Raw genomic sequence first — 23,258 nt, 5'->3', positions numbered from 1 at the left:
GCAGGTCAGCTGCAGCTAGCTTTGTCTCTTGATAAAGAACTGTGAAACATCCTCTTGAGAGTGGGACCATAACTTTCCTGCAAGGCAGGCAAATAGCATCCATACGTCAAATGCCAAGTAGCTGTACGCACATGCCACATACTATAATTAAGCACAAATTCAAGTAACATTTACATACTACAGAGTCCACATGTACCTACCCAAAAAACATGACCACTTCACAAAACGTATACAGGCAGTAATATCAGAACAACTGAGGTACTGGAAACACAAATATTTATGCCAAGAGATTTCAATATCATACAGCAATATAAAAGCAGTAATAAAAACATTTGCCAGTCTAAATCAAATAAAGCTATCTAGAAAAAAAAAAAAAAGCTAAATAAAAAGTTGTTTAGGGACAGAAATACCTGAACAGAAAAGAAGTGTGTTAACTACAGCATGTAACATGTCATCCCAAGTCAACCCGTAATTGAAGTACTGGCTTAATACATCACTACTGTGACATTTTCTTCAATAAATAGAATAAGTCTTGACAATACAAAAGGTGCATATTACTGTGTATGTTTCAAGAGGAATATCTGTAATATAAATGTTCAGCTTATTAATACCCTCTTATTTCTTATTCTGGACATAAACAAAAATCAAACCCAAACAATTCTTTTCCCAAGTTGAGAGGAATTCAAAGAAAAAAAAAAAACAAAACACCCACAATACTCTTCTTCAATAATAAAGAGCCCTCTATTTACACGTGGGCCAGTCAGTTAAAGAAGAGATCGGTTCTCAGACAAAGACACGACTAAGGGCTTTCTGCCCTCTCTAGTCATATACGTGCAGCATGGCAGATATGGAAGCCAGTATCTCATATCTTCAAAAAAAAAATTATATAGTTTTCTTCTTTTTTTTCCCCTATTATAGCAGTAATGCATCTGGAAGTTTGAGTTATAATAGCTTCCTGCAACAAACCATTTGACACAAAACAGAACAGCTTGTTAAATGACAGTTACTTCCCCTTAAGGGAACAAAGCATTAAAATGTCATTTCCTGACAAGAATATTAAGTAGTTTATTTAGAAGAAATGAGTTGAAAATAGCTATCAAGAGACATGAACTGAAATTTTTTGTTTGTTTTTAGCACCCACTTTTCATGTCCGTCTTTGTGCACCTAATTTTTTTCTTAAATTAATCCCATTAATTATTAGACATCCGATTAAAAAAAACATGTTAGCCAATTGTACTTTCCCTGAATAATGGCTGAAGTTAAATATCTAACAGTGCGATGCCAAGATGTGAGCTGAGGCAAAAAAGTTTCTATTTGTCGTGAGTTACCACTATTTTGAATGGAACAGAAATAGGAGTGATACAGCTGCACCGGAATTGGCATGTGCAGTCTCCTTGGCTCCAAAAAGGTGAGAAGCTACAATTGCTCCATGCTGCCTTTTCTCCTCCAAATCAATCTAACCTGATAGCAAGCTCCCCCCGCCCCCCCCAATCTGTCCCCATGCTACATTTGTTATATTAGCTCCTTGTGGAGGTTCCTTCTCAATCCGAGGACCTCTGAGTGTCTTTTGCTACCAAGCTAGGCTGATGCGGGATGTGATTTAACACGGTCAGGAAGGGCTCCTTCATGTGTCCATCTCCAGGTTGTGTACCTTCTGAACACCAGTCTTTGTGCTCAGTTAAAGAATGGGTCCAAGTCTTCTTCCATGTTGACGTCAGGCACCAGCTGATCTGATACTTCCTTAGCACCATATCCTGAATTCGATACATTAAAATCTGTAGAAAACCACGGATGGTCCAGAATTTCCTGTGAAGTCAGCCTTTCCGATGGCTCCCGACGCAGTATGCTACGTATGAGGCATTTTGCCTTGGGGGATAGAGTTTCTGGAATGTTAAACTGCCCACGACGGATCTTGCTGAAGAGGGAACTAGGCTCAATGTCATGGAAAGGATAGCGTCCAACTAGCATGGTATAAAGCATGACACCTAGACTCCATACGTCCGCTGCTTTGCCAGAGTAGCTGCCATTTGTGTTCAAGATCTCTGGACTCACATAGGCTGGGCATCCATGCTTATCAGAGAGAGAGTCATCATTTCCTCTTAAAATATAGGCGTCTTCTAGGCTTTCCAATTTCACTCTAGTCCTGCAGGCAAAAAAACCCAAAACCATCAAGGTAAGCAAACATCAAAACACAAATTCTGGGCTGTTACAATTACATGGTTACAGCAGTAATACTATACAAAATTCAACAACCACAGAAGCACATCAGTTTAAAATCCCACTCACAGCACTTGCTACAGATAGTTGATACTGTCTCCTCTATACTGTTTAGAAATATTGAGACTTACAGGGAATACTGCCGCACACACAAGGTTTCAAACACAGTAATGTCCAGTAAACTCATTAGTAAGGTCTTAAAAAGATGAAAGTAATTGCCATATTCATGCTCTTGGTAAATTTTACGTAGACGTGATTTCCAAACAGAGACAGAAGCCTCAAGATGATTTCTGTCGGCTGCACTCTAACGTACCTGTGTAAGACTCATGTCCGAATGTAAGTCTAGTCCTAACTAGACAAGGTTATTTTGACACCTTCACCCTTGCAAGCAGTTACCTGCACCTGTAATTCTGCAGGGTTCAACAGGAACAGAATCGCCCCTCTGACCCTGACCAATCCCTTTGACCAACCAAGATTTTTCTTTGTCCCAGCATTAAGGAAGAGCAAGTTTAACAGATTTCAGTCTTCCTAAATAGACCTTTGGGCAAAGGGAGAGCAGGTGAGCTGAATGCCAAGATTAACGGCAAGCTTATCTACCCAGCCGAACCAGAGGAGCTCCTCATGTTGGAATGAATGGAGAGGCTAGCAAAGAGCCTGCAGAGAGGTGACAGGGATGCCTTATCTAGATTGCAAACTCCTTCCACCTGCAAAGCACTGTGAACTTGTCATTGTGCTGCAGTAATTATTTCTGCAAGAGAATTTTCTTCCCTTATGGGTATCACACAGGAGCGGGAAAAAAAAAAAAAAAGCCAAACTTGCTTGTCACAGCACTAGATGAACATAACTTTTCTTTCCTTTTAATTCTCACTGCTAGCATCTGTAGCTATATTTAAAAATCTCTCCCTGTTAAGGGCATCCAAAAGGATTACCAATTACGCTTTGGACTGTTTGCCAGCAATGGTTGGCTTTGAAAGCAGAATCAGTGCAACCCAACAGGACTTGCCCAGTGCATCTGGATGGAAGAGCGACCCAGCAGCAGCGCAGGTTTTCCTTTCAACAACTTGGGATCATAACTCAACTTCGGGTGTTACTGTCCTCATCCCTCAACCTCACCGGTCCATATGATCACTCGTAGCCCTGTGTCATGGCCGTGTTCCCATACCACAGACATCCACAGGCAGGGACTGAACTTCACCCCAGAAAGCAGAACTCGCATCTCTTGACTGAAGCACATCATTTAACAGGCATTAAAACGGACAAGGAGAGCCCTGTTTCCTAAATGTTTACTGAAGACGACATTGCTCGGGCTTGAGTTGCAAAAGACAGCTGGGCCAGCTTTGGCTTAGCCTGGGTTGCAGGGCAGCTCAGCACTATCTTCTTTGAACCAACAGAGGAGCATTTTACTCCGTGGAGTACTCCAGAGGCAACCGTGCCATAAACTCTCATAATGACACTTGGACCTTTTCAACAGCTACAGACGTTTACTAGCAGAGGTGAAAGCCCCTTTGGCACGGTTCCCCGATTCAGGAAGTCATAAACACAGAACGGAGAATACCTGGCTCCCAAACCCAGGGTGTCAAGGCACCTCCTTCTCTCCTCAAACAGGCCAGTGTTTTCTCCTCCAGCAGGGATGCTGATGGGGTTTGCGCAACACACCTGCTTCCTGATTAATTACCCATTGCCAGCCCAACGGCACTTCTCCTGGGCACGGACAACCCCCTCATTAGCAGCCAAACAATACTTTACAGCAGCCATACTTCACGCAGGAAGCTGGCTGCAAGGAGAAACTTAACTACAGTTATCAAGACCACAGCAATTTCCCTCCATACGCAGCTCAGAGGGTCCGAAACCGGAGGCTGAGGAGAGAAGAATCCTTTCACGACGCTCAGCTTGGACACGTTCCCGCACCTGCACAGCCCAGGAAGAGCAGAGAGGAGAAATGCCCAGAGAAAGAAAAGACGCCGAGGAGGGCAGAGAACAGAGAGGAGGAAATGAAAGGGAAGGCAGGGACACGAGTTGAGGTTCCATTTGCATTGCCCACCTCAGTTTTTCCACAGAAAATTACATGTAGCAATAAAACGGTGAGGCCAGCCACGCAAACGCACGTTAAGGCACTGAACTGCCAGACAGGAAAGCACGGCCTCGCTCCTGCTAACAGGAGCGGAACACACACGCACGCACGGGGAGCGGGGCAGAGCGTGCTATTTATGCACAACTTACAGCAGGGAATTCACCCCCCACACACACACACACACATACACACTCTCCTGCCATCCCAGTGTCAACAGCACGGCGAAATGCTGTTTACTCTCCCATCCTATTTTACACCTCTGCGAGTTGCCACAGAATTTAGAGGAACAGTTCGCCGAGAAGCTTTTATATTACAGAAAATTACTGGGATTCCCTAATCTCTCGTTTTCTGCAAAACCAGAAAGGTGCGTCGAAAAACCCTCGTGTCTTTCTCCAACAGGAGAAATCTTTTCCTGATAATAAAACAGAAGCGGCACAGAGAAGCCGTATCCCGGCTTCGCTTTTATGGCAAGGTGCTGCAGCCCGCGGCCCTCCGCGCATGCTACGGCGGGTTTTGTTTGAGCAAGCAAATGGAACAACAGCTGGCCCTTATCTGCCTGCTCCTCCCTAAGCTGTGGCCAAATGAAGCAAACGCTCTCCAACCAGGTTTTTCATCCTGCTGAGCTGACAGGCTTTGAGGAAACAAAAGGTCCCAAATCAACCAAAAAACGCAGCCTTCAGCCCTCCTCCCTCCTCGCCAGCCCCCCAAGCCCTCCCACCGGCAACACCCTCACGTATAAGGTAGGGGCGGTGAAATGGCCGCTCCGCAACCAGGCGGTGCTGGTAGGGCACTGGACGCCCCACTCCGCGTAGGTCCACGCTTCCCCCGCGGACGGCGGGAGCCGCATCTCTGGGGCACGTAGTGCCAGGTACACAGCCTCAGTGCGACTGACTTCCCCCCCTTCCCAATTACCAGCAGAAGCAGCTCACATGTCCCCATTTCCCTTTGTAAGGCCGGGCGGGTGTCTTTGCAGAAGGTGACGAGGCGGGTTTTCCATCCTCACCCAGCGCCGGGGCTGGGGACACCCACTCCAGCCCGTTTGCACCAGCGACGGGTGAGTTTACACACCTCAGCCTCGCAGACAGAACACAGTCTGTAATCAGGCTACAAGCGGGCAACACGCGGGTGTAAACGGCGAGTCTCCCTCCCTTTTTTACAGTCATTTCATGTTTTTTTCAGGCAATCAAAAAGGAGCAGCCCGGCTCAGGAGCTGCTATTTCCCAGCGCACAGCACCCCGTCTCTGCAAGAAGCAGCTTCAGGCTCTGGCTGGCCTTCCCTGTCTCCACATTTCAAGCATTGCCTAAAAGAGCTCTGTTTTCTGCAAAAGCCAGAGAGCTTTTTTTTTTTTTTTTTGCCTTTTTTTTTTTTTTTGCAGGGGGGGAACAGGAAAGAGGGGAGTCGAAATACACAGAAATGCAGAGACACCGTGGATGAGAAGACACGTCTCTCTCCCCCACGCACTCTCTCTCAAAGGAAGCACTGAAATGAAATATCCAGGAAAAAGAATAAAAGCCAACAACAACAAACAGACCCTCAAAACTGCAAGTAGTTTCTGAGAATAAAGAACCTCCACGGCAAGGGGTGGGGAGCGCGTCCGATTGCAGAGTAACCGGACAACCCCAAATTCGACACTTGGCAGGCAAGGGACTGACTCAAAACCAAACACTGAGATGTGGAATCACAATCAGCTTTGAAGCGCCTCCTGTTACAGAGCAGAAAAAGGCCAAACAAAAATAATTATCTTTTTTTTTTAAAAAAAAAGAAGTCACATTCTAAAAACCTTTCATTCCCTAAATAATTAACTCGCATAAGTCAACTGAAGGACCCCCACAGGAGAAAAAAAAAAGTTTTCCAAAAGCATCAGCATTCGAGTTTGACTATTCAAATGGTTGCAACAAAATTAATCCCCAAAGTTCAAATGTAAGCTACTGCCAAAGCCGGATGAGAATCACTTTGTAGACGTACTGTAGGGCAACAAAGACTTTTGTCAAGGCTTACGTAATTACAGTACATAATTTCAAGTTTTAATGCAGACCCTGAATAAGGACTTGGAAAAAGAGCATTATGCATCTATCAGATCATTGATAAAACACTGCATTAGTCTAATGCATTAAAAAAAAAAAAAAAAAACAACCCTGAATCATGGCTATTTAAAAAGGGGAAGCTATTCTGCCTATGAATGCTTTCCCATTACTGGTGAATGAAACCACAGAAGTGCAATCAGAGGGCAGCAGCAGCACTCAGACGGGAAATGCGTCTTTGTCCCCATAGAAACCGTCAGGGAAACCCATGAAAAACAATACCACTCTGAATTTCTTATCAATATGCCATTCATTACTTGACTGCATTCAGACTTTGCTCTTCAGTAATGTAACAAAACCTAATCAATTAAACGTCTTCCAGAAGATTCTTCAATGCAACCTCCTGAGTTAGTACCCATCTCTGGCAGACGGTTTTGTTGCACGTCCTACACTTTTTTTTCCAGTGATTCGTATTAATTCCTCCCCGCAGAGCTTCGGGGCTCCTGGCAAACGACTACCCTGCCTTTTGACACCGAAGCCAGGGCTGTAAGAACCCAGCATTCACACTCACTCTCCAAAAGCAAACACAATTTCCATACCAAAATCGGTGGAATTATTCAGAGGGCTCTAAGCTCATAAGGCAGGAGAGAAAAAAAAAAAAAAAAAAAAAAAAAATTGGAACATTTAAAGCAGAAATACTGACTGAAAGTCTGAGTGTTTCAGAGGAAAATATCTCCACTGCAGTGAATCAACAGTCCAGTAAAGGAGTCCATGCCTGAGTCAATGAAAGCTGTTGCTTCTAGTCTGCCCCCGAGGCCGTCTGTATGGGAAATAACAGCTGAAACACAGCTCAGCCACTGTTACCATTTGGGGAACACTAACTGCAGACCAGACCCACAATTTCAGTCCGGCATCATCCCCCGGATGACAGCCTGATCAGCTGCTTTGGGAGAAGACAGGAGGAGCCGTCCTGCTTCAGACACTCCAGGTACACCAACCACTTGCTATTCAGGCTGGGTCAAAATCAGATGATCCAGATTTACAGATTCTATAAAGCAGCCACATGCCCCCAGAGATCGGAAAACAACCATCGTGGCCGTCTGAATTGCCATTTTATTAACATGACTGCAGGTAAATATAAAATGGCAACTTCTGAAGGGAAGAGGTGCCTCACAATCTTCCCGCCTAAATTAGCCTACACACGAGAAATGAAGGCACCCACGCGATGCTACCTCATATTTCAACATCACTCCAACTGAGGCCAGCAAAGCCTCTCCCTAGGTAGAGGCACTCAAGCCATCAACTGCCCGGTAGATCAGGGATTGCTCCTATGTGGCCAATAATTTACAGGTCATTTAATCAAGGTCCGTTGGTAGCACCCCATCATAAAGACGAGACGAGCATGAATGCAATCAGGCCATTAGAGTCACAAGGAGGGGAAAAAAAATAAATAAAAGGGAAGCTCAACACTGGAAACAGTTATCTTCTGCTAATTGATTTTTTTTAACTAAGGGAATCTCTCCTAAATAATGCAGAAGCTGGCTGCCGTCACGGAGACAGCGCGATGGGGAAGGCGGCTAACGAAACCCCGCGCAGATGATTTGCAGCTCGGTGCAGAGACACGTTCTGAACTCAGAACTACCCGATCTCCTCCGGGGGCGGCAAGGCACACAGGATCAGAGGGGAAATGTTATGCCATCAATTTAAATCCTGCTCCTTTTACCGCAAGATCCCTTCCAGTGCGTAACAGCGCACAGTCCAGGAGTTCACCACACAACATCCTACGCAACTTCGGGGGGGGGGGGGGGGGGGGTGGAAAACCCAAACCAAAACCTGCACAAAGGCTGTCAGACAAACAGTCTCTTGCATAATGAAACAGGCTCAAGGATATGTTTCGAAAGACAACTGGGACTTGCAGGCAGTACAGGTTCACAGAATGAACCTTGTTCCTAAGGGAAGATTCCTTCACTGGTACTTCCGCAGAATGAGGAAGCCTCTAAAAAGTACATATCCCCCACCCTTCCTCCGGAGGGATGCGACCAGCCCACTCAGCCCCGCTCTGCACCCCCGCGCTGCCAGGCAGGACCCGGCAAATCAGGGCTTTTAACTTGCTTGAAGCTGATTTCTTTCTACAGACTTCCACTTGAAAAAATAAACGCTCTGAGACCACCTCCTTGCACACCTCCAGGAAGGGCTGAGGCCTCAAAGACCTCAGCTTTACAACACTCAAATAGGACTGGCTGGGAACAGCCTGTCCTGTATGCAATATATTTAGTTCCCCAAAATGTAGGTAGGTTGGGAGTGATGTGCGTGTTGGGGTGCAGCCTTTGAAACCCAATGCAGACCCTTCCACGGAGGGGCTGGGTTGCAATACTTCGAGGAGCTCATTATTAGATAAGCATCTGGCCCACGGCACCTACTTCACCTCGCTTTTATCTTCTTAGATCACATTGGAGATCAGAGTTTTAAAAGGCTCCGCTGTCAACTGTATGCTGTGTTCACCATCTCTTCTAGGTCTTTTCATACACTGCATGGTGAAGCTCCACAGGGAAAGGAGACCAAAACTGTGTTTTGTTAACGTAACTGCACATTGTGAAAAAAGCCCTACACTTTCTGAGCCTGCAGTGGGTGTTCAGCACCTCTAAGACAAAGCAGGCCCATGATTTCACAACCCAGCTGGAAACCTTTTGCTTAGATGGCTGTAAAACTTGTCTCCAAGCAATATACATCTACCAAAAAGCAGGTGCTTAAGACTAAATACGCCTCAGGTTGGCTCCTCTTTACAATCTCCGCCTTTCCTCTCCCTCCCAAGCCTGAAATCATCTCACAGTGTGATAATAAGGACAATTGGAAGAAAAGGCAGCAGAAGAATTTCACCATGACAGTCCACTGCAACTGCTACTAGCTGGGCTCCCTGCCTCTTCTCCTCGTCCCCAGCGCAGATGTCCTCAGTGTCGGCTCAAAGTCAACACGGAGTCAATGATGGAGCTTTTCAAGTCTTCAAAACAACCAGCTGTTGAACTTTTAATGCAAGAGGTCTCAAGAGCCATCTACTTCTAGTGACTGCAAAGCACCTGTCATCATAGAGATCAATCCCATGATGGGCATCTTGTGATGGGCACCCAACCAAGCCAACCGCATCAGCATTGCGGCCAATATATAACACAGCATTCAGCCAGCAGCACCTCTCAAAGTCAGGCAGCGTGGCTGGGTAGGCCAGACAGGACATGGGGACAACCTGCAGCAGTCCAGCCCAGCATAAAGACGGGCTCCCAAGCAGACCTCCACACCACCCGTCAGCAGAACAAGTGCATGAAGCTGCAAATGGGCAAGACTGAAGGAAGAGTGAAGAAGAAAAGATACATGTCCAGCTAGGAGCCAAATACCTAAATATAGTGCAGTCCAAGGGCAAAACCAGAGTTGGGTGCTACAGCAAAGCCTCTCACCACTCATGGTCTCACTGAAGGGCCTTGACCTGACTCAAGGTCCATTGGAGCTCCTATCCTCATTCCAGGACCAGCTGGCAACCAATTTTTCCCTAGGTTTTCCTTTCATTTATGACCTTAGGCACAGCACTTAACCTCTATGACTATGTATGCCCTTGGGAGATTTAAGCACTTCACAGGGCTGGCGTGATGTTCGACATCTGCAGATAGCTTCCTGCGCCCCACTGGGCAGCATACTGCATACCCAACAAATCCAAAGTGCGTTCCTCCCAGGAACGCCGGGACAAAACAGAGGCTTGGTAACTAAACCACATGAAGGCAAAAGGGAGCACAAACCCCTCTGCAGAAAACAGTTGTGCAACTGCTTCATCCTCTATCCGAAGTCTGACAGCAGAGATTTGCTGCCTGTGAAGAAATTCGCCTTCCTCCCCATATTCTAGGAAGACGCAAAAGAACAATAATATCTGGGTTGAAATCTGACCTATGATTCTCTGGTCCTGTGGCCCCATTCAGGGTAACGTGAAGTGCTTAAACAACAAAACAGATGAAGACTGGTTTTATTTCTAAATCTTCTGGTGTTTAAAGAGCACTCCTGTTTTGTTTCATTTTCTTTCACTTTAAGACTTTCTTTCTAGGACTTAGGGAAAGCACTAACTTACCTGTCCTCTACTGAATGAATGGTAAGTAAAACACCACAGGGAAAAAGCATTTTACCGCATTATAACTGGACTAACGCTGGGGGAAAAACTTACTACTAACTATAAGAAAATGAAAGGTCTACTTGGAAAAAATCGGTATATGGATTCTGTATTTTTTCGTGGGATCATGTTTGTATCCCTAGGATTGCAAACAGCATAACTAGGTCACCTTAAAGCATCATCCACTCAAAGCTGAGAAATTCTAGAGGGAAAAAAGAAAAAAAAAATAATCTAAGAACACCAAACAAATATGCTATGCTAACACAGGCTTTCTAAATTACTGTATTGTACTGGCTGCATTCCCCGGCACAGAGCAAAAAGTGTCAAAATCTGTTTATTTTTATTGAATCCCACCTGCCTACCATTTCTCATATTTACTTGAAGAATACAGGAAAATTACAATATCTAAATACCAAAATTATTTTAATTTTCCCTTCAACAAGTATGATGAATGCACAAGGTCTTTAAGCTTCAAATATTACGACAGCTAATATTTTAATATAATTAAAGGCTTAAAAACGCACTAAAGAAATTAGGAATTCCCTGACAGCAGAAACGTTCTCGTGTTAAGAAAACCATTGGAACAACCAACACAGAAATGCTTGATTTAACTCTGAGATCTTTGAGGTGGATCCTTCTCAAAGCATCTGCTATATCTCAGACTGATGAACTGCTTTATTGGCAATATACAGTGTAGAGCGCTATTCTTAGCACAACCCAAACCGCTCTACCCATTCTGCAACATCATTACGGGACACCAGCTAGGAGAAGGGCACAGTCACTCTGCCCAAGGGCCGACTACAAGGACTGGCTGTACAAGGAAAACTGTAAATACCACCACATGGACACCGCAAAACTAATTAAAAGCAAGAGCCCCACAAACACCAACATTGACCTGACTTAGTATCCAGGACAAGAAAAAGCGACCAACATGCACGGAAGCAGAAAATATGCAAACCCATGTGTTTTACCTTAGCTCATCTCTACCGGTTTGGATTCAAGTTTTATTTAGAAGTGTTAAGGACCCAATTTTTAAAATATTGAAGAATCTTATAGTTACTTTAGAAAGTCCGGTGAGACCCAGCACGGCAAGTCAGTGCTGTTGTCCATATTTTCGGTGCTGTGAAAGTCACTGCCCTCATTTAATGGATGTGCTGCTGCTTGCTAACCCAGTCTTACAAAACATTTCCAGCCATGCTGTAATGTCTTAGAAGTCCTGCTTCATCAAGACCAGCTGCCGGTTTAAGGAGCTTAACTGAAATTTCAAGACTGCAAAACTGGCTATTTCACCTCTAGTTTACAAATGGAACCACACACACACCTCCCCCCAAAAACACAACCCCCCAGCCTTCTTTTATACAAAACAAAAAAACCACCATAGAAGATCCAAGGTGCTTGGCAACGGCACACATCATTTTCATGGAATGCAATTTTCCATATCTTCAAAATTTCTGCAGTTCGGGATTAAAAGAAGCTATAGATGGAGTACCCTGAAACACAGGGCAATTAGTTTTGTTTGTTTCCACAGCGTGGCATTTTGGATTTCATTTTAAGTGCTGATGTACTTACACACGTGCAGTAGTAAGACCTAATGTGCCATCATAGTCTACCTTTGATTTAGCACATCAGGGGAACGTGACTAGTAAAATTAGGACCCCTACAAAATGCTCGCCGCTACGGGCTTCCAACATCACTTTTTTCCACCTTTCTACTTCCCGGCTCATTACAGACACCACAAGGCACTGCAATTTGCAACATCCAAATAACATGCATTCTTAGCGGGGCCATCAGGAGGAGCAAACAGCACTCATGATGCTGCTAGATCAGAAGCCTGAATCTTTGCAAATTCCAGCTGTAATTTAGATAATGGGAATGAGGTGGAAAGAGTTGCAATGCAACTATGTACCAGTCCACAAAACTCCAGGAGCTCTGATTTCAGATTGAACTTCCTATCATTAGGATCAATGGAAGGAGTATGTACTAAGACACGCTTTAATTGATTTTCTTTTTTAAAGGAACGGAACTGCTTCCATATATCCTTCACATTCTCTCTGGCTCCTCCAGTCCGGCAGCTCTCAGCTAAGAGCAGACAAGCATCTCCCTAAAAAAAAAAAAAAGCGGCGAGTTTTCCATTCATGTGTTGCCTGCGTGCTGGATTTCCCATCTTTCCTTCTACCAAAATAAAAGCTGTGAGAGTCTTTAAGAAGAGAAAGTTTCCAAGCAGTAGGTACTAAAGGTGAACTGCAGAAAAACAGACTTGAAGAAATAGGAAAAGAACTACTGAGAAAGAGCTCCACTGAAGAACAGGCGACACGCAGCAGCGGAGTTCACGCGCGTTTCTCAAACCATCATTTTCACCTCTTTTTTTTTTTTTTTTTTGCCTCCTCGGTTCATTACGGGTATCAAAGAGCAACAGGTTGTGCAGCACCCGTCTCCCAGGCACTGGGCGCCGCCGGCAGCTTCGGAAAGGCTCTGCACAGGGGTAACCTCAGGGAAAGGCGAGCTCGGAAGGGTGCAAGCAACGCACAAACACCGCCGTGAACCCAGAAGGACCAGAAAGATTTTTCAGCCTAAATATAGCAGCAGATTGAAAGTGGTGACTGATTACAGTCTGATGATCGGAGCATGTGAAAAAAGACAGTCGCTGTTTGGGTGTATTTCTCTCTCAGGCTATGTCATCTCTGTTTATTTACAAATCGACATTACATCCAGAAGAAAACCGCATTATGATTATCTTAAAAATCACCAGCAAGTCGCATTTGACCTTTAAAGTGAATTATTGTATAATTAGAAGACGCTGTTCAAAAGGGCGCAACTGTGCCATTTTGCAGACTACAGTTACGTTAAAAACACTCATAAAAGCAAACACTGCTATTCTAGTACGCACCACTCTTCTTGGGTGGCTAAAGGATTTGGCCCCGTGCCTCGTGTTACATTCAGTTCCTAGTAAGCGGCAGGGTAGGAGTTCAAAAGTATTCACCGCGCCGGCGCCCACCGCACTGCTCTGAGCTCACGCGGCCTTCGCCCAGAGCAGAGAGCGAGGCTGAGCCTTAGGGCTTCTCCAAGTCCCCTCCTTCATACAAAACCACAAGTTTACACATATCCCTCCAGGGGAAAAAAAAAAAAAAAAAAAGAAAAAAAAAATTCATTCTAACATTAGGACGTTATCAGCTACAACAGAAAACAATCCCTCCCTCAACCATTTTGTACGCGTGTCCTTCTTATCTGCATCAAAGGTGCTATAATGGTTTTTAATTATTAAACTCAGAGTAAAAGTTGTGAAAGTGCGGTTTACATCTATCCGCTTTGCATTTCTCTCTGAATGGACATGAAGCTAGTTTCATTTTAGGCCTTTTTATTTGAAGAGGAGGAAAGGGTAATCGTATATATCGGGGCTGTAGTGGAAAAATAGAGAATAGCTATTCACTTTGCAGAGAATTGCCTGAATTGAGAAATGAAAACATGTCTTTTATTTTTCAGTTTGTAAAGAGATTAAAAGAAGAAGTTTATTGTGCAAAACTCAGCTTGTGATAAAATTTAAGTAGAGAAAATTTGCACAGGATAGATGGTTATAATCTTTATTTTAAGGCCATGAACTTCTTTTTCATGACTCAATTGTGTATTAGTTTCTTTCTAGTTCTCAGATCATGGACTTACAGAGCCTGTAGAAAACTTACGTGCCTCGGCTGTTGCTTATAACTTCCCCAAATAGCCCCAAATGGGATTGATATGCACTGGATATTTTTAACAAAGCTCTCCAGAACATCTATTTCACTCTGCAACAGTTTGAACAAGCTTTCAAACAGTTTATAGGATTTCACTAAAAGGGAAAAATACCTCCCCATCCCCTACCAGGACATGAAGAAGCACAAAGGCAGGCTCTGCCCCCATTTAGTTTCATGGTTTTCGTAATGGTCATCTTCCAATTTAATCCCTCTGTGAAAGCCTGACATTAATCCGACAGCGGTCGTTACTCTGGTACTTTATGTGGAAGTTGGGAGCGAATACATGATGTAACACAATGAAAACTGGTAACCACAGGGAAAGAGATACGAAGTTTCCACAGGTACAAACAGTATTGCTATGGGTCAGCATCAGAAATAGCACTCCAAAAATATACCTACAGCACCCAGCATTATTTCTTCCCCTGTATTCCCATACTCCTTCCCCAAATAATTTACTACCCCATTATTGAGAGAGGAGGGTGTGCAGGGCGGAGATATCAAAAAAAAAAGAAAAAAAAAAAAAGAAAAAAAAAAAAGGTAGTTCCCCAAGTACCACAACGGCTCTGATACTGAAAACGGGCACCCACACAGCGAGGCGGTTTTAGTCTCAGCATGATTAGTGACCGCACAACACTCTCAGAAGCAGCCTCCAGACCCTTCCAGCAGGGGAAGCGAGAAGCTGTCCCCCAAAGCAGTCCTTCAAAGCACTGATGGCCCTTCCCTCCAACCTATGTCAGCAATAACCACGTGGCTGGTTGTCCTCTTCATGCCTCAACACCGGAAGGAGCCATTGCAGTCCCCAACCCTCTTTAACAGACTGGATCTTTTGCTCCTTTCCTCTTGGAACCCAAGCAGCATTTATGACAGCGAAGCTCTTACACCAGTCATCTATGCAGAGCCTTCCTCCAGGAGATGTCCCCTCCTCAGAAATGAGGGTGCTCCTCTGGGTTGAGACGCAGAGGCCAGGCACAGATGCAAAGGACACTCTATACTTACTTTACTCCAAAGCCTAAGCCAGAAGGCAAAACGGCACATCCATCCCATGATCAGGTTGCAGAGGAAAGCAAAGAAAGCGTAACACCTTGCGTACCACAAACGAACGGTACGGTGACAACGAAGGGCACAGCACCCCGTAACTCTGAGTATCCGACCTCAGGCGCCCCCACCTGTAAAAAGTAAGGGAGACTCTTACCTTTCCTCGTCCTTGAAAATAAACTTTCGCAGCTTGAGATCTCGCAGTACCAGTCCACCATCATGGCAGTGTGCAACAGCGGAAGCTATTTGATAGAAGAGTTTGGCTGCCTCCTCTTCTTTAAGCTTCTTGCAGGTACGAACAAACGAATGCATGTCCCCATAGCTCCTTTCAAAGAACACATACGCTTTTGTCTCCCCAAGAATTATTTCAGTAATTTGGTTGATATTTTTATGCGCAGGCAGACAAAAACATGGTGCTAATAACTCCTGGTAGCAGCCAATATCAAACACCTGCAGGAACAATGACAGTAAAGCCAGGGTTAGCGACACGAAGGACGGGGGAGTTACGGTACATCTAATTCCGTTCACAGAACCATCTCTAAGTACAATTTATGCTGCTGCTGAAGCTGCGCTGATGTAAACAGGATGTCACAAGCTCACAGCACCGAGGACAAGACAAAACAGACTCTCCAGCCCCACAGAGAAGATACACGCAACCTTGACAGGAAAGGCCAGTCTCGTAGCGAGGATCGTTTCATTAGCTAATAGCCGATCACATTTAGAATGTAATCCGAATTAAGCTGCGAAGACTAGCGACGTATAAGGGCTGCACTCAGAAGGAAACGTGTTTATCTTCTGTTTTCCACCCAAACAAACTCATAGAGAATATGGCCAATAGCTTTGTACTGGGAGAAGCCGTCACATTAAATGCACCCTGCTCCACGTGCCCCTCTCTCGTGATTTTATTAACCCATGAAAGGTTTAAGGATTTTCAGATTTAAAATATCAGCTAGCACTAGTCATATTTACTTCCTGCCTGCCTTTCATCTCTGACAAACAGCAAAGTCACTTTCACTTTCAAAGTCTCAGTTTGACAATGGCTGTTTATAAGATCAGAAGGACAAGCGGGGAAATAGCCCTGCCTGTTGGAGTGCAGACAAACATCCTTCAAAAGGCAAAGACAAAACCCCCCTGAACTCTCTGCATTTCAATCAAGTGCTCCATTAAAAGCAAAGTGTCCCTTTACTAGTAAGTATGTTATCGCTGATCTTATGAATGAGCTGTAAGAATTAAAAAGGCTGCTGGGAAACCCAAATATAAAAAGTTACTATAATCTAGTGATGACGAATGAATCAGTATTTGAGTCAATTGAGAAATGCCCACATTACAAGAAGAAGAAAGACTTCATTGAGAATAACAGAAGCCAGCGTGCTAAAGCAGAATATGAGCAAAGTATTGAGAGGAACGATTTTTATTTTTAATCATACCTGCTCCAGAGGTACTACAAAGCAAGGGACTAGCATTTCCACCAACATAAAAATTCTATTAATATGTAACTTACTCTGGGGGTGGTTTGTTACTTGGGTAAAAAGAATTTAAGGTAGCTGTGTGCCATTCTAACTGAACATAAAAATGAAGAACTGGTATAGGTCTCTAAACCAACTGGTTTAAACTGCAATGGTATTTCTTCTTTTTGTGTTCTAGTATTCGTATTCCAACAGCGGGTATTTGTATCCTCTCCAAGAAGCAAATCTCCCTGCTTTCTCTGAAGCTTTAAAAGCTTTCAGAACTGAGCGCGAGAGATACGGTTCAATAAAAATTTACCTGAGGCTTCAAAACCTGACTCATTTAATGCTTCAGAGCACAATCCTAACAAACTCCTTCCGCAGAAAAGAACCCAAACCCCAAGAAACTGGGGCATCCCCTCGTCACAAACCCCTTTCTCCCCACCCCGTACCTGTGCTGCTATACTCCGGCACAGGCACAAACAACCTTAAAGGCAGACTGCCAAACAGATCCGACACATTTTACAGGGGGTAGATTAGCACTGAGGCATTCCGGTGACACGGGGCGCCAGGGAAGCAGAACCAGAGGCTGGGGGGAGGGGGGGGGGAAGGGGGGTGTTACTAAAATCCCCGGTGTGTAATTCATGCCAGAGGAGAATTCATTGACGTTTGGATCTGAAAACTCGTAACTACTACATTGTAAGTGAATGGCCCTTCGACAAAGCGGCTGCGACAAAATAAAATTTAAGCAGGAACATTCGTGTAGCTCAAACCCTCATGTGAAAAAAAAGCCTTTCCAGAATTCTCTCCTAACCAGATTATCCTGATATAAATTAGGCACGTTTTGCGGTTCTCAGACTATGTTAAATAAGTAGGTCTGGATATGTACCAGGACTACGTTTGAAAGGGGGGAGATGGGAAGCGCTATCATACTGCTACAGCCAAGAATACCTTTTATAAAGGGCTTCTTTGTATCCCAGCTTTTAAGATCCCTGGCCTCAATTCAGCAAATGTCCAATAAGCTGCAGTTTGATTTAGTTCTTGCTGGGAATTGGAAGTGAGAAGTTACCATTGTTTGGATGCCACAGAGCCTTGAAGCAAATAACGGCATCTGTACAGTCAGTGGGTGCAGCCAAATGAATCTTGAGAATCATCAGTATGTGTCTGTTACCCAAACCAATGTTTCTGCAAGCAATCTCTAAGAGCATCTTCAATAAGATACCAGATAGCAGGTCTCTTAGCCGGAAGGCTACTTGACAAATAGTAGTCACGATACTGCAGGCATTTTAAAGCACACATTAAATTAAGACGCGTTCAGGACTGACAACTGCGTATTCACAAAGTAGCAATTCAGGCTAAGATGGTATTTTTGGAGCACAGCTAGAAGTAGTGCATATGGAAAAACCCATACTATTCAAATGTCAGGATCAGCTCAAAAAACATACAGCTTAAAGGGAAGGGGGAAAATATAAATAAAGTCCAGTCTTTGTGAGCTGCAGTTACGCTGTTCGTACTGTTATCAAAACAGTGCCTTAATCCTGCAAACCAAACAGGAAACAAAGAAGCGCATAGCCCCCGCTTCACCGCTTGCCATGCAAGTTCACCTGTAATTTCACGCAGAGCAGCAGCTTTGTGGGATCTGTTTATTCCATGAAAAGATGCCAACGTCCTAGAGTGCAGCACTGTACTACTGCACCGAGCAGGGCTTTCATTCTAGAAATTCTCATGTGCTCTTTCAGTTCAGTAACAAAGCATTCAGTTCACCATGCAACAGCAGTCCTTTGCAAAGTCACGGGCCCTTTTCCCCCCCCCTAAATAATCACACAAAGTCCTAGGTTGCCTTAACGTCAGGTTTTATAACTCCATCAGTAAGCATATTTAAATCATCCTCTGAACTCCAATCTTGACAAATAGCAAACAGGAGCAATTATTTTCTCTTCTCTGCTACAGCCTAGTCCGTAACTTCTCATGAATCAAGTATGAGAAAGTATGAAACAGTCAGCAATACTATCATTAATCCCTGGAATACAAATAAGCTATATATGCCTACTTTTCCTTTCTGCAGTTAGTTCGACACTAGAAATTTGCCCAAGACAGCCAAGTGGCACGATTCCATATTTCGGGAACAATACAAACACTGCAGCACGCGTTGCAAGGTTGCATTTTGCTACGTAGTTATAAAAACTACTCCTGGGTATTGCCTCGGTTCGCTGGGCTAAGTCCGGGTCACCACAGACAATGAGAATCACAATTTAGGAACAAAGGAAAATATTCCCTCAGCCCGAAAAGAGAAAAAAAAAACATCCCTCCACAGCCGCGCAAGCATGTGGGTTTCTTTTTCCCACAGCTCACCTTTGAACAGCAGGAGCAAACTGGGAGGAGGCAGGGAAAGGCAGGCAGGCAGGCTACTAAGTGGGATAGCTATTTTGTCTGCTCTTCTAAAAACCGTAGGTGTGCAGGTCTTATTCCTGCTCAGTTGTGCAATGGGGGAGGATGCTGTTTGCAAACAACATCCCCGGTGAGGGAGCTCAGGCTGATTAACGCCGCGTGGATTTTTTTTTTTTTTTTAAATCACTTTTAAGACAAAGCTGATGGCAATCTCTCCCCCCACACGCCTCCCTCTTCTCCATCCCCTCCTGTACCCCAACTCACAAAACAAGGGACAGGAAAATTCGAGGGAGCCGGCAGGTCCCAACACCTTAAAATTAGCTGGGGATTCCCTACTCCATTTTGAAAAGTGAGAGTGGGGAAGATGAGGCTTTCTCCTGAGCTGAACTCACGTTAAGACCTACTTAAAGGACGGCTCTTTCCAGAACAATATCCCCCGGGTAAGAGGCAGAACTGGCTGCGGGCCACCGCTATAACGTGGCCATTGTCTGGAGAGAGGGAAAAGTTACAGGATGCGCCTTTAATCCCGTCTCCCTGCCTTTTGTTTCTCCGCTGTTTAATAATTGAGCTCCACGACCGCGCTCGGCCCTCCTGCGAGCCACGGGAAGCCGAGAGGCGACAGCAGGCTAGCCCAGGGGGAGAACAAGGAGGAGAGGGATTACCTTGCAAACCAGCTCCTCGCCACTGTGCAGATGTACGGCTCGGAAAACGTGGTCTCCCTCGAGAGGCTCCAACAATAAGTATTTCCCGATGCAAGAAACGCAATGCGACAAGTTCGGGGTCTCCGGCGGGCTCGGCGAGCCTAGATTCGGGCTAAAACTCTGGCTTGGCTCGATGGACCGTATGGACGAGAGCTCCTCGAAATCCTGGGTTTTATTCCGCGGTCTCCCATATCGTGCTATCGTGATAGGGGTTGACCTTTGTATGTTCATGAGTATGGAGAAGACCAGCCGAGACGATGCACCGGAGCCCTGGCGTGGAGCGCGGTCCCTCGCCCGTCCAGCTGCGGCTGCCTTTGTGTGGCGGGGGGGGGGGGGGGGAAGCGGGGGGGCGGGAGCGCGGCGGCGGGCGACCAGCCTCAGCGCCGCGTCCTGGGCACAGGGAGAGAGCGCTCAGCCCGCCGCCCTTTGTTCCCGCTGGCGGCCGGCCGCGGAGCGGAGCGGCGCGGAAACAGCGCGGCGGCGGGGCAGCGGAGCCCCGTGAGATGGGATGGGATGGGGAGGGGGAGGGGGGGGCGGCGGCTGCGCAGGGCGCGGAGCGGCGCGGCCGGGCCTCGGCGGCCGCCGCTCCCGCAGGGCGCGCAGCGCGGGCGCAAACAAAAGGTTAGGTAACGCGCTGCGCGCAGCGGGGACCGTCCTTTCTCTCTCTCTCTCTGTCTCTCCCCTACGGGGAGGCAGAGCCGCGCTGCCGCGGCCGGGCTGTAGATGGCGTGTGAGCCTCGCCGCTGGCGCCCGCGGCGCTCCGAAAATGCCCCGCGAAATAGCGAGGGAGCATTTAACTTGTCGGCCGGGCCGACAAAAGAGCGCTCGGCGCGGCGGGAGGCTCGGCGGAGCCGGCCCGGCGGGTGGGGGGCGGCGGCGGCGGCGGCGGCCGCGCCGGGGAACGCGGAACGCGGGGCAGCGCGCAGCGCTCCGCGCCGGGCGAGAGGGAAAGTGCTGCCGTTTGCGGCGGCCGCCTCGACAAGAACAAAAAGTGCAACCACGGGCGAGGAAAAGCAGAGGAACACGTTCGCGTTCCCCCCCCTCCTCCACACACACCGCACCGCACCGCACCGCGGGGTTTTCGTTCGGGGTGTCGCCGCCTTCGCGGCGGTTTAATGTACTTGAGGCACAAAGAAAAGAAAAACAAAAAAAAAAGCAGCACGGGGGAGAAAGGGGGCTGACTTCTTACTGGAGGGGCAATAAGCGAAAGGCCGGGGGTAGGGAATAAATTGGCTATCGTTTAAAAAATAAAAATAAAAATTGCAGGGAGCAGATTTTGTTTGAGTGGGGTTTTTTTTGATTTGGTGGTTTGGTTTTTTTCTTTTCCCTTTTTTTTTTTGGGGGGGGGGAGGGGGGGTTAGGACAAGGGGGAGGAAAGGGATGGCCGCGCCGATCCCCTTTCAGCCAAGGCACCGTCTTCCCCCCGGGCGTTATTAATAGCTACTTACGTGGCGGGGACGCTGGCTGCCTCCGTGCCTCGCTGCCGGCCGCCGCACGCCCGCACGGTGCCCAGCGCGCAGGCTGACTGCCCCGCCGCCGCCGCCGCCGCCCGCCCCGGCCCGGCCCGGCTCGGCCCGGCCCCGCCGCCCACCGCGCCGCGCCCCGCCCCGGCCGCCCGCCCGCCCCGCCCCGCCCCGCCTGCCCCCCCGCCATCCCCCGCCGCCAGCCGGTCGCGGGGTAAACAAGGTGAGATGTCCTTCCGCAGCCCTGCCGAGCTGTGCCGGGGGAGAAGGCGGCGGGGGTGTGTGTGTGGGGGGGGTGTCTCCGGGGGCAGCCTGCGCCAGCCGGGGCCCCGCGCACCAGTGCGCACCAGTGCGCACCAGTATGATGCTGGCCGCGGCTCCCCCCTCCCCTGCCTCCTTCCCCGCTGCCTCAGCGAGTCCTGCCGGTCGGGGGATTGCCCTTGCGGTTGGGGGTGAGATGTTAACTAATTCATTTTAATATAACAGCAAATTAATAAATAATAATAATAATAATAAGGAGGGAATAACCGCCCTTAAAAGAAGTGTCCGGGCGCGGATGCCGGGTGCGTTATTACATGCGCTGGCGCCGGGGCTCAAGGCGGGCGGGCGCTTTTTTTCTCAATGAAGAAATCGGTCTTTTTGGTTTTCTCTGATTTTTTTATTATTTTTTTTTTTTTTTCCGGGCAGCGTGGGTCTCCGCGTACTTACGGGAGCAAAAGCGGTTGCTTCCCGGTGCAGTCGGGTGGGAGGAGTTGTCCCGACTCCAGGCTTGCCTCAATCCATCCCAAAATTAAACGATGCGGGGGGGGGGGGGGGGAGCAGAGGGAAAACGTAAGCCCTTTCGTCCTGCACAGAGAAAGCCATGAATGAGGTCGGTCTGTCCCCGCCCAACATCACTGCGGTCTGCCAGGGTTGGTTTGGTTTTTTTTTTTTCACCCGCTCCCCTTTTATTGTTTAAATAACAGGAATTTGGATGTATATTAAATTTTGATGAGCAGCTCCTTGAACTCCTAACGAGTCTGACGTTTGCCCCCTAGATTTTGACCGGGTGTTGGTTGTGAATCCATTTAAAACAACGACACCCCCCCATAAAAAAAAAAAAAAAAAAAAAACAAAACCAAAAAAACCCCCCACAACCAAAAAATTAACCACCCCCCCAAACAAACCCCAAAGCAACATAAACCAACAGTAACAGAGGACAGACAGGGTGAGCAGGGCTCAGCCCCGGAGCTGAAGCCTCTGCAGGGCGATGCCCAGGGGCTGGCTGTGGCTTGGCTCCCCTTTTCCCACATGGGCACAAAGGAGGGCCAGAAGTGGGAAAAGCATTGTTTTGGGGTGACGACTTGTGGGTTTGGATGATGCTTGTTTTCAAGGGGTAGGGAGAAATAGAAATGAGCGTGCTCGTAATGAAATAACCCAGACAGGGAAGGCTGTCCTGGAGGTGCCTGCTTTGGGGTAGAGAGAAATATCCCTGAACAGGGCTCTGAAGAAGCTGTAGGGATTCTTCCATCAGGGGCTAGTCTTGACAGGGGAGTCTTCAGAAATGGCTGTGGTGAGAAGTCCATCCACAGTGCTGCACCTGCTTCACCTCTTGTTCTCCGCGCTAGGAGCTGTACATCCCATGTTATGCAGTTAGAAGATAAATACCACGGAGAAAGGATTGTCATGATCTCAAGTTTGGGATGGAGAAGATGAGCCCCTGGCAATGGAAGGGATTTCACCCGGTGAATGTAACTTAGGTGGTAAGGAAGGACACAGAACCAGTGATCTGCAACAACCTGTAGGATGACCTGCAGATCCGGTCTTTGCTATCTGCTGTAAAATGAAAAGGTGTTTTACTTCCATTCCTCAGTTATTCCCATCACCTCTGAATATTCGGTAACTTTTCAATACCATTTTTAGAAATGGGATGAGCAGTGCCGGATACTGAATCATTGCAAATAAGGACAAGCCATAAAGTTATGCAATACATTCTCCAGTCTCACATCCTGTGATCCAAATCAAACATTCTTTTCTTAGTAGATGGCTTTTTACACAATTTCTCCTT

General features: G+C 46.8%; 1 protein-coding gene across 1 annotated transcript; it reads right to left on the bottom strand.

Annotated features, from left to right (window-relative positions):
• Positions 1-1,507: 1,507 nt before the first annotated feature.
• On the bottom strand, positions 1,508-20,064 carry TRIB2 (tribbles pseudokinase 2). The gene is made up of 3 exons (XM_082481620.1): positions 19,710-20,064; positions 15,372-15,664; positions 1,508-2,143 (listed from the first exon to the last, which is right to left on the bottom strand). Exons 1-3 carry the CDS (start codon positions 19,977-19,979, stop codon positions 1,675-1,677), a joined length of 1,032 nt encoding a protein of 343 aa, XP_082337746.1. The 5' UTR covers positions 19,980-20,064; the 3' UTR covers positions 1,508-1,674.
• Positions 20,065-23,258: the final 3,194 nt, after the last annotated feature.

This window comes from Vanellus vanellus, assembly GCF_965231255.1.
Source record: "Vanellus vanellus genome assembly, chromosome: 3".
Classification (NCBI taxonomy): domain Eukaryota; kingdom Metazoa; phylum Chordata; class Aves; order Charadriiformes; family Charadriidae; genus Vanellus; species Vanellus vanellus.
This window is presented reverse-complemented; position numbering and strand designations above follow the sequence as displayed.

Bases quoted from the DNA above. Each gene is read 5' to 3' on its own strand.
- TRIB2 (XM_082481620.1), bottom strand. From the start codon at position 19,979: ATGAACATACAAAGGTCAACCCCTATCACGATAGCACGATATGGGAGA. The intron at 15,665-19,709 runs GTAATCCCTCTC...TTGTTCCTGCAG, and splicing joins GCGAGGAGCTGGTTTGCAAG to GTGTTTGATATTGGCTGCTA. The intron at 2,144-15,371 runs GTAAGAGTCTCC...TTTTGCCTGCAG, and splicing joins ATTTTCAAGGACGAGGAAAG to GACTAGAGTGAAATTGGAAA.